Source organism: Oryzias latipes, chromosome 16 (assembly GCF_002234675.1).
Source record: "Oryzias latipes chromosome 16, ASM223467v1".
Classification (NCBI taxonomy): Eukaryota; Metazoa; Chordata; class Actinopteri; order Beloniformes; family Adrianichthyidae; genus Oryzias; species Oryzias latipes.
This window is the reverse complement of record NC_019874.2, coordinates 15,275,506-15,286,398: the sequence shown is the minus strand read 5'-3', so window position 1 is coordinate 15,286,398 and position 10,893 is coordinate 15,275,506. Positions and strand designations below refer to the sequence as shown.

At 40.7% G+C, this 10,893-nt stretch overlaps 1 protein-coding gene across 2 annotated transcripts in view; it reads left to right on the top strand.

The window, feature by feature from the left end:
* Positions 1 to 905: 905 nt before the first annotated feature.
* aplp1 (amyloid beta precursor like protein 1) overlaps positions 906 to 10,893 on the top strand; it is a 35,123-nt gene continuing 25,135 nt past the window's right edge. Inside the window, exon 1 of one of the 2 annotated variants that reach the window (XM_023964217.1) lies at positions 906 to 1,235. In XM_023964217.1, coding sequence (XP_023819985.1) covers positions 1,170 to 1,235 — 66 coding nt within the window. In that variant the 5' untranslated portion in view covers positions 906 to 1,169. The remainder of the gene's footprint in view (positions 1,236 to 10,893) is intronic. The other variant, XM_020710093.2, reaches the window with a different exon arrangement.

Sequence of the window (10,893 nt, the reverse complement as noted above, 5' to 3'; positions counted from 1 at the left end):
TGCGCATGGACAAGCAAAAGGAAATAGCTTGTTTAAAAAAAATGCCTTAAAAAGCTCATAAATGTATTAGGTTAATCATTTTATTTGTTCATTTGTTTTGTCAAAAATAACCTCTATTTCAGAGTCTGCAACATTTAATGCTTAAAGAGCCATTTGGATGCATTTGTTGCTGACCAAAACCCACTTTTCTATTTACAAAAATACTTTTTTTAAAGTTTTTATGGCCATTAAGCCATTATTTTATAAATTGTAGCTTTCAAATATTTACAGTTGTTCAAATGTAAGTGTATGTGTTTTTTGTTTTTCAAATAAAACACTTTAAATGTTAACATTAGTACAAACAAGTTCCTTTTAAAATAAAATACACACAGAGTCAAGTACGATCAGCAGATTTACTTTTAATTTAAAATTACTTTAAATTAAAAATGCAAAAGAGCCAAGTCAAACACATTATTTTCTTTAGGACTTCATCTTTTTTCTCCTTTTCTAATTGAGTATTTATATGACAAAATTGCTGTAGAAAATAATATTTACATGAATAGATCTATAAATGTATGCTTTACGAGCGTTGCATCTGAATAGCTAGACACCTTCCTGCAGCATAAGATAACAATATATGATTTAGGCTTATTCTGATAATAAATAACTCTGAGAATAGATCAAAATCAAACGTCGAAGTTTAACTAAAATACATTAACCAAAATTACAAAACCATTATGTATTCAAATACATAGCAAAGCCAGAGAGACACAATGGAGGGGTAAAGAAGCTGCAGCTGCAGACCCCTGCTGACCATTCGGGGCTCCACGCCGTGCAGTTACCGTCTATCACCACTAGATGTCAGTGTTTACCTAGCTAAAGCGGCGGCCCTGTGAGTGAAGCGTGTGATAAATAGCCGCAGAAACAGGGCTTGGTTCTGCCAGGCTTCATCCCTGCGAAAGCCCACGCTTCTATTGGAGAGAGCCCGTTGGCAAGAGCGAGCGGGAGGAGGACGCAGGAGATATTTATTGTTGACGAAGGAGCGCAGTGTACATCCTTCCAGCTCATGTAACCAGACAGCGTTTAAAATTGGAGACAGTTATTCTACAGCAGCAACTTCCATATTAAAAAAAAGAAAAAAAGAAAGGAAGAAAAGAGGGAAAGAAAAGGCCACAGAAGACGGGGAGAAAATGGGACATAGCGCAATTCCTGTATTGTTTCCAGTATTGTTCCATCTCATGTGGGAAAACGTCGAGGTAAGAGCAACAACATCTGGATTTATTCCAAAAGGACGCATTGCAGTTTGTTTGTTTTGCTTCTGTCGGTGTCAGGTTTGCGTCCTCGGACTCTCCATTTTTAGGGCAGATTTATTTAGAAAATGCGCAACGCAAACCACCGCTTCGTCAAGTCAGAGGAGAGAGAAAATAAGACACAAAAAGGTGGAAAAATGTTCTTATTTCAATCTAATGTTTCATAGCATCACAGCCTGTTCTGAAGATGAAGATGTCATTTTTTGGAGAACATGTTTGGCTCGCTGCGTCAAGCCCGGGCCTGTGTGTGATGACTTCACAGGCCTGCTGCTGTTTAGAAGGGTGGAGATCAAATCCCGGCTGGTTGCGTCCCATCTGGCCCTGTCAGAGGAGGAAATCAGCTTTCATCTGTCCTGCCTGCAGAGAAGAGCTGCGGCTTTTAAGCGTGACAGGCCTGCATATGCAGTGGGTTTCCTCTTTTACATATGGATTACCCCAAAGAACCCCAGAGTAGATCATACATTACATAAAAAGGAGACATCACTGTTGGAAATATGAGGCAAAATTATGAATGAAGCATCACATTTTTAATGGGTTTTGGGGGTTGTTTATCTTTTAAATTTTATTTTGTTGGATTTTGAATTCAGCTGGGGTCCTATTAAGTGTGACCCAAAATATGAAAAAGTGTCAGATCAGACACAAAGGCTTCTACTAATAGCATGTTTCACAGTTTTCTCCATCAATAGACGACTGGGGCATCATCACCTCCTTCCAGTGTCTCACTGGGAATTTTATCTGTTTTATGAACTTGACCTTTTTTTCTGAACCTTCAAGGCCACCATATTTTCCTACAAAAGGTTGGAGCACTGTTTGAATGCAGGGTGGTGCTGCTGGAGGAAGGAGTATTGGGGGGTGTAGTGGGGGGGTCTGAGTCATATAGTCCCAGCTGCAGCTCAAAAATGCACCTTCTGACATCAGAGGTTGTGCCTCCCAGAGTCTCCAAGACAGTTTCTTGACGATGTTTATGTATTAACCGCTTTGCATAGTGAGCCTTCCACAGCCGCAAAGCCTCCTCTTCTTCTGAAATAATTTCTCTGCTCCATAAGAACCTTAGTGGGATTATGGCTGTGCTGAAGAACAGGCTTTAGCTTCATTCTTCAGAGCTGTCTGTGAGGGTTTACACCAAAGATTACGCTGAGACGCTTTGCGAGGCTACATTATGCCGTGCTATCAGTTCTAATAAAACTGTCAGCTTCCTTTAATTCACTCACCATCATATGAATAGAGAAAATTTGTGTAATCGTTTTGCTGCGTCATGTTGAAATAGCTCATTTCACCCAGACGCAGTTATATTGGATTATAATCTGACAAATTTCATTTTCAAACAGTGGTTTGTAAAGCCTTGCTGCAGCCTTGCTTTTTTAAATGATTTTTTTCATTTAAACCTGAAGTGCATATTCAGCATCTTGCTGTGCTAACTGGAGGAGCACAATGATGCATCACATATGTGAGCCTTTATGCTTTTTTTTCTTTTTTTTTCTGCTACCTCAGCTCAAATGGGACTGTCCTGCTGCAGCATCCAGAGCATTTAGTTGATTGAGACTCGGCGCAGACACACACACACACACACACACACCCACACACACAGAGGTCACAGATGCAAACGTGATGGTGGCAGCCTGTGAACTTTAGCTGCACACAGAGGGATGTGAAAGCCACTTTGTGTGGCTGAGGCTTTCAACAGCATCCCCACTAAGAGGAAGTGATACACATTACAAATGTGATTAAAAATAAAAATAAAAGAAGTGTTTGCATGAGAGATGGATGCTTTCCCCTTTTTTTGTTCCAAAGAAAATCAATTTATGGCACAGAAGTCCAAATGTGCTACTGTTTGAATGGGACAGCTGATTTCCCTTGAGGAGAATCAGTCAGCGATTGTGTCTTCCTAACATTGTTACACAGCCTCTCCACGCCAGCCCATTCCTCTCAGTTATAGCCATTTCTGTGCTGCAGATGTTAACAAACCGTCGTGCTTTACACACGTCTCAGCGTGTTTTACAGGAACTGCAATCTCCTGGCCATCTCCTGCATCCTGTGCACTCCCACCAAGCGGCTTGTCTGGAGTATTTCCTTGTGTGTGTTTTTATGGTGGAACAGCACTGGCACACTGGATCCCTTTTGCATTTTGGATCAGATCAGAATTCAGTTTCAGAACAAAGTAGCCAACATTTCTGCTTGTAGATTTTGGGAAAATGTTGTCCTTATGGATAACAGAAGCACTTGGATGTTTGTGACTACAACATGTGACTGCTTATTCTGGATTGTCCCATCTGGACGTCTGCAGTAATGTTTCTTTAGAACGCAACAAGGCCAATTTGTGGCACATTTGGGAAATATGGCTGCAAATGTATTTCCTTGTGTAAGGTTGAGTGAAAACGCCAACTTCCTGTCTGCAGATTGAACGCTAAAGTGATATTAAAAAATTCCAAAAGTAATTTAGATTGGGGTGTTTTAGAGTTTTAATCTAAGATTAATTCCCTGTTAATCTGATGAGTATTAATCCAATGAAGTCTTTCACTTGCTGAAAGTCAGGTGGAAAATGCCTGTTTTTTTTGTTTGTTTTTTAGAGTGCAAAAGCCCAAACAGATGCAATTTCCCTAAATGAATGGCATTTCTTTATACAAACATAAATGGAGGCTTTGATTTTGATGCAGAGCCTTTTTGAAATGCTCCAAAACTTGCAGCAGAACTGCACAATAGGTACATTTCATCTCCGTAAAGCTACCTCAGCACTTCTGCACTGAAATGTTTGGTCTAAAAAGGAGGCTGGAGACTGCAGCCGAGGTTTACTTCTGCACTCGTCAGAATAAATAACCGTCCTAGCCACCTGTCGGTGCTCTCAGGCCCTGAGAGGCTGCTGAATACACCATGTTTGTAATGGATCTGCAAATTTCTAGAAAGACAGATGGCCTGCAAAAAGCTGCATGCAGAAAGTGAGGAAAGGGAGAGTGAAAATGGGCGCTATGGGTAGGGATGGGAGGCAAATTTGAAAAGATAGGAAAAGGCGTTTTAGCAAAAGCTGAAGATTAGATAAAAACCGTTAGTTGCAAAATCGCTGCGTTAGCCGCCCCGACCTCGCTCTGCCACTGCCTCATCACTATCAAATGCAATTTCAGGCCTCATGCTGGAACATGGCCATGAAGATTTATGCACCTCCCATCCCATCTGCCTTTCAGTGCTGCAACACAAGAGGATTTGTTAAAAAAAAAAGAAAGGAAAGGAAGGAAAAAAGATTAGGTCAACCAGAAACCAGATCTCACTCAGACACACACACACACACACACAATCCTACACTCCATTAATCTGAGAAATTTCACTAATGGATTTCTGTGTTCTTGCTGTTCTCTGCACCACGGCTTTGCCACTGGACATAAAATGATAAAATGTACAGATTTCTGCATCAGAAATCCCCATCCCTGCCCTCCTCCAGCTGCATCTGCTTTCTCCCCCTGGCTTTTTTTTTGCAGTGCAGCCGCACTCAGGATCTGGATTAAATCTTGCAGAGTCATTATCCTGAAACAGGAGCTGTGCTGCATAGATGGTGTGGATTGGACAAAAAATTGAGACATTAAGCAGGGGTGTCGAAACTAACAAATAATACAAAACAAGCCCCGGTAAATCCTGGTTGAGAGGATTCCTCCTTTCTTCTGGTGTTTTTGTTTTGAATGTGTTATTTGAAAATTGATTCTAGTTAAAATTGAGTTAATCTTACTGCTCAGTTGCCAGATTTATCCCTTAATCCCACCACATGCCCTTGAAGCAGAGACACTCAAAAACTGAATGTGATGAAATGATCAGTATTGCTGTTCTGGGCTGTTTCGCTCTTTTTTTTTTTTTCTTTTTTTCTTTTTCTTTTAAACTTTTAAGATCTTTGCGACCTTATGACCTAACTGGTATAAATAGATCAACGTTTTAGCTGAAGCCTGCATTGGATAAGGCATTTTTTCAATGTGGCTAAGTAAGCTTAGGAGACCTGATGAAATGGAACTCAACCTTCTCTGTGCAGCCCAAAGGTAGTACCGCCTCCTCGACCGCATTTATGCCGTAGCGTTAAATGCCAGGACCAAACGAGTTGTTGGGTCCTGCTGCAGCTTTCGGAAGGTTTCAGAGGATTCCCTCCCCGCCTCCTTCCCTCTCTCTTTCAGTGGCATCTGCAGCATACTGATAACACCAGTCTTTTGGATTCGGAGAGGGCATAAGAGAAGATTGAGGGATGGCCCAGATGCAGGGGGGGTTTCCTCCATAACAGCGGCTGGTTGAGAGGAGGCGAGAGTCCATGGGATGTGTAGAAAAGGGTGGAGTGTGTGCACAAGGGGGACCGTACCCTCTTCAAACTCAACCTATACAAGAAAAAGAAAAAAAAAGACTGCGATTGAAAGAAGCACTAAGTGACAGGAAAACAACATTGCAGGGTTTTGTTTTTTTCCTGCCAGCAGTGGTATTGTCAGTTGAGGGACAACCTTGTGCTCCTCCTTGGGTTGTCCCAAGGAAGAGCACACTAAGGGCACGATAAATGCAGATAATTGAAGCTCAGCTGGTAATGGAACGATGCATTGGGGAGTCTCCAGGAAACAGCCTCTTGTGTAGAGATGCACACTGGAGACATCAACATGGGGAAATGAGAGCATCAGAGAATCCAGTCCAGGGTCATGCACATGACTCCAATCCAAAATCCAAACTTAGGCAACACACCAACAAGGGGCAGACTTGACTGGACGTACAAAAACAAAACTGGGATCAACATTAGCAGGCAGAAACGTCAACTTGATATGGCTTGCTCGAGGGTAGAGAATGCAAGAACTAGCATGAATGGTAAGCCACAAAGGCCAAAAAGCCCCTAGATCCTGACAGGTAAAAGAGGTTGTTGGGCCCACCTATATGGATCAAGCCAGTATTAATATTCCTCAGGAAGGTATTTGAAGCATTAACGGATGAAACATATTCATTCATTTTTTGAAGTCATGTTATGCTGTTGTTATGACCTCATTTGGAGTAGATGGAGTCTAGATGGCTAAATTGTAATGATATTACACGCAAAAGGGCAAATATCTCTCAATAATTTCTCTATGGAACATGTTCTTTCAGCACAAAGCGACCTCTACATTAATGCTTTGTAAATCATGTTCTTTCAAATATCTCTTTCCAGTATTTCTTGTTTTGGACTTTTGCTCAATGGTGACTGCTGTGCGAGAAAACTTCCATAGTTTTCTTTATTTAAACAAAGAATGAGCCTATTAAAGAAATCGTACGAGCGACTGAGAAATTGGACAAAAAAAATCTAATCTTAGAGCAGAGAGAAAAAAAACAAGACAGATGCTGCACGTCTATTTTCTTTGTGTTTTGTAATGCATTCACATGTCTGTGTCCCAGAAGCACCACTTTAGCTAACACCTTATAAAGCTGCCTACTCCATTTTTCACTGTGGGAACAGAAAGCCAAGGAAAATAAGCTGAGATGTTCTTAGCTCTAAGTGAACTTTTCAATTCTGTCGCTTGTCATCACCATGCAGGGCTTTGAGACTCAGCCAGGCTCTCTGTAAAAACAGCTGGAGGAACATCTGAATCTCTTTTTCTCCAAGCTTCACCACATGCCTTTACTTTAGAATCAAGTCTGATCTTAGACATGATGTCAAAAAAACAGAAAAGCTGCAGCAAATCCTGTCTAAAATGCTTTCATGAAACAACCATTGCCATCACAAGTCCTCATTTCTAGATATTTTATTGTATTATACCAGCAGAGAAACATCTATTACCTTTACCAAGTTTACTGCTTAAGCACTGTGACCGCACAGGCCCCTAATTTAAAATCTTCATTTAATTAATTCTTTTTTTCATTTGGTTCAAAGCATCTTTCCCTTGATATGATAAGGTCTATTGAGTCGCTTCTGATTCCATAGAAATGGATTCCACTCATGCATCATGTTGGGGGTAGAAAACTGTAACAGCTCAAGACTCATTCCAACAGCATTTGCTTGGTAGCCTCCAGATTTTCCTGAAACCTTTGCAGAGATTCTCAGCTGTCTTTTGTGAGCCGCAACACCGTTTCACACGTGGAAGGTAGACTCTTGAAAAATAGCTCAAGTTTCTTCAAACTCATTGCAAACTTTTCCTGTTGTCTCTCAGAAAAGGGCAAAGAAAGGAAGACAAACCATAAAGCCAAGTACAAAACATAAATATAATGTATAAAAGACAAAATAACAAGATTAAAACATTTAAAATCTTGTGATTGCCGCATCACAACCATATTAGATGGAGCTTTGGCATATATAAATACCAGAAATCAAACAGCAAAGATGAATTTGAGCTACTATCTAAATGAGAGTCACTAATTCACATATTAGCAAACCTATGTTGCAGCTTGAAGTAACACTCGCCTCAGCATTTGCTTTTTTCATGGTAACCTTTACGTTTTTAGTCAAAGGAACAAGCATATATATGCAGTTAAGCAGAATAAGGATTTTTGTGAAGTGTAGCAAACATCTTTTCACCAGAGGTTCAGACAAAGACATTTAAAGTCAATTTCAAAGCAGCACTTTTTTAGCAGTTTTCCTCTGCTGTACATCTGCCCCTAGAGGATTCTGAAAGTTCATCCTATAACTACAAGCAGTTTAAGTTTTAATCTTTGTTCTTGTTTAGTTCCTTAAAAAAAAAAAAAAAAGAAGAAGAAGAAGAAGAAGAAATTGACATTTTTTGTGAACCAGCAGAGAGAATCCAATTATCTAAAGTCCCCGGAGAAGATGAGCTAATGAAAATTCTGGGGTAATTGAAGGAGAATTAGCTATAGAATTCAGTTTCTGATCAGCACTTGGAAGATGAGCTCAGTAACTGACAGCTGACAGACGTCAGTCAGGTGTAGACATGGATGTCAGCTGGAATGCTGTTTGTTTATTGGAGCTGCCCTGTGCATCTTTTCAAAAAAACATGCTGGAGATACAAAGGTATAAGCTCGGACATCTAACCACTCCCCCCTCTCCGTTATAAAGATGGTCTTCTGCAAAAGATAAATGAATTATTGAAAGCTCTGAGGAGGTCTGAGCTTTTGCTTGTCGGCGGAGCTTGGGCACTCGTCACGCACGCTCTCAACAGTCTACCCTACCCCCTTGCTGTGAAGATTCTCACCCCACCCTTACTTTAGGTAAACACAAAAGAAATTCCCTATGCCCCCACCCCCCCCTATCATAATCTCTGTCTCTTCTGTTCGCCGCCGCTGCATCCCAAAGCCACTCGATCCCCCTCCCCTACTCAGTCTGCTTTTACATCTACTCTTTCCTTGAACCAGTGACATCCTCCTGCTTCCCCCCTACATGCTGGTGATTGTCCTTGAATAATTCATGCAAACTCGCCGCTCATTTTTTTTCTTTGCCTTTTGAAAAACATGAAGGAGAAACTTCATATTTTTGGAGATCTGGACTTTTCCTAACCTGATATCTGTACATCTGAGCTTTCTGTTTGTGCTTTTTCTCCGCTTGTCTCCTCAAAGTCCATTTAGCATTTAGTAAATAGTTTAGACAATTTCCCTATCTTTTCATGCTTGTGTATGAGTTGAGCACTAGGGCAATTGTTATCTGGGTAATGGATGTTTTCTCCAAGTTAATAGGCGCCACATGTGACTCAGCGAGTGCATGCGTTTTACGAGAAACCTAAAATACAAAAGAAAATGACAAAAACCAGCTACTAAACGTTTCAAACCTGAATCTACATTTTCTGAACCGTACCACCATCAAGAATTCCTTTTTCAGATAATTGTTGCAGCGAAGCGAACATTTTGATCAGAGCAGTTTCAAACAGTCGCTCCCCACCCCTGAGACAAAATGTTCCCAAAGTATTTGCCTCTGCCGAGTTGTTTGTACACGTGTGTGCCGGCCATAAAAGAACGGAGCCGTTAGAAACGGTAATTGAAAAAGACACTAAAATCTAAGCAGCAACTGGCAGAGAAAAGCTGCTCATTCATTATCTGCACATCTTTATTTCTTTTTAAGTTAAACAGCTTCTCTTAACATCCAGCAAAAAAAAAAAAAATGGATGTCTCTAAATGGAAGTGCGTGGCCTTAGTGGGGGTCTTTTTTTATTGATGGACTTCATGATTAAACCATTTTTCCTTCATCTGGACAGTTTTGTGGTGAGTTTATGTTCAGAGGAAATGAGATAATGCTACCATTAAACCCTCTAAAAACAGCCCGCGCCCATTATCTCAACATAGTGGCTTCAGTCTAAAATAACAATCAAAGCAAAGGAGTCATGGGGGGCTTATGTCTTCTATTTGTGTTTTTTTAGGTTTTGCTTATAATGTTTTGTAGTTTATATACATTTTAATTCGGGCATTAGCTGTGCACATACGTGTTTACATGCACACCCGCTGGCCGTAAATCATTGCAAATTATTTTTATTTATTGAATGTTATTTCTGTCATTTGTGATTTAGAGTGACCCATAAACAAACAGTAAAAAAAAGGGCAAACCAGCAATTAAGGTAGTGACTACAACAGCCATCAGAATAATCAAGCCCTGCATGTGCTGACTCTTTTATGTCAGAGAGAGACGGACAAAGAAAGGCAGACTCATAATGAGGAGAGAGAGTGTCGAGCACGAAATTCTGTAGAGAACCAGTTGCTACGGTAACCAGGAGGGTAGCCTTCTCCTGTGGGTGGTGTTGCCATGACTACCACCCTCTGTGGCCAAGTGATGCTGAGAGGGAAAGGGCTCCAAAGGCGGGTTCGTGTGGAATGGCTTTGACGTGGATGAAGTGGCAGATTTTTTTGGCTGGTGCGCGTTGTGTGCTGATTACTCCACTGACTCTTCACCCAAACTTTTTCACTGGTTTGCGTCATTTGCAGTTGGGCAGGTCAGGTCCTGCTGACCCAGCGTTGTTCTTCTGCTCATTAGTGCATTTCCATAAACATAGCATCTCGCGGTTCAGCGCCCTGGGTTGACGAGGTCGTCCCTGCAATATGTTCCTGCAGTTGCAGGGAGCACTTAAGGCATGGTTGGCTTTTATTTTAGCAGCGGTGCACATTCTGACATCTCAGTGGGAGTTAAAGACCAGCTTGTTCTCACAGTGGTGACACCACATGCCTCAAAATGAGTTAATGAACCGGCATGAAGTGAAACAGACACGTCCTGCAATTCCATGAAGTAGCAGTAGACTGAACGTATATGTTCAATTTTTTTATAAGTCTAGAGTGTCAAAGTTTTTTTTTTTTTTCTCTTTACATAATCTCTTGCTTAAGACAAAAGTAATGGTACTTGCATTACTCCACACTTATCTTATCATCCAAACTTCATTTCCAGCAAACAATAGATCCAGTTTCCCTGCAGGTAATTTAGTTGCTAACAAAGAATTAAGACATTTAATTCCTAAATCCATCCGTCTTCCTGCCTCCTCTTTCAAAATAAAACGGAAATTATAACTGTTGTCTAATTCGCAAGATCTATTGGAGCGAAAAATACCTTCTAATTAATCATGGTTATTAAAATCCTTGAATATTAAAATGTCAAGAATGTTTACATCTTCTGTATGTTGTTGCTGAACTCCAGATCTGTTCATTTATAACTATCCTTGGAAGGACATGCATTGCCTTTGACTTGAGGGGGCGTGGTCTTATTGAA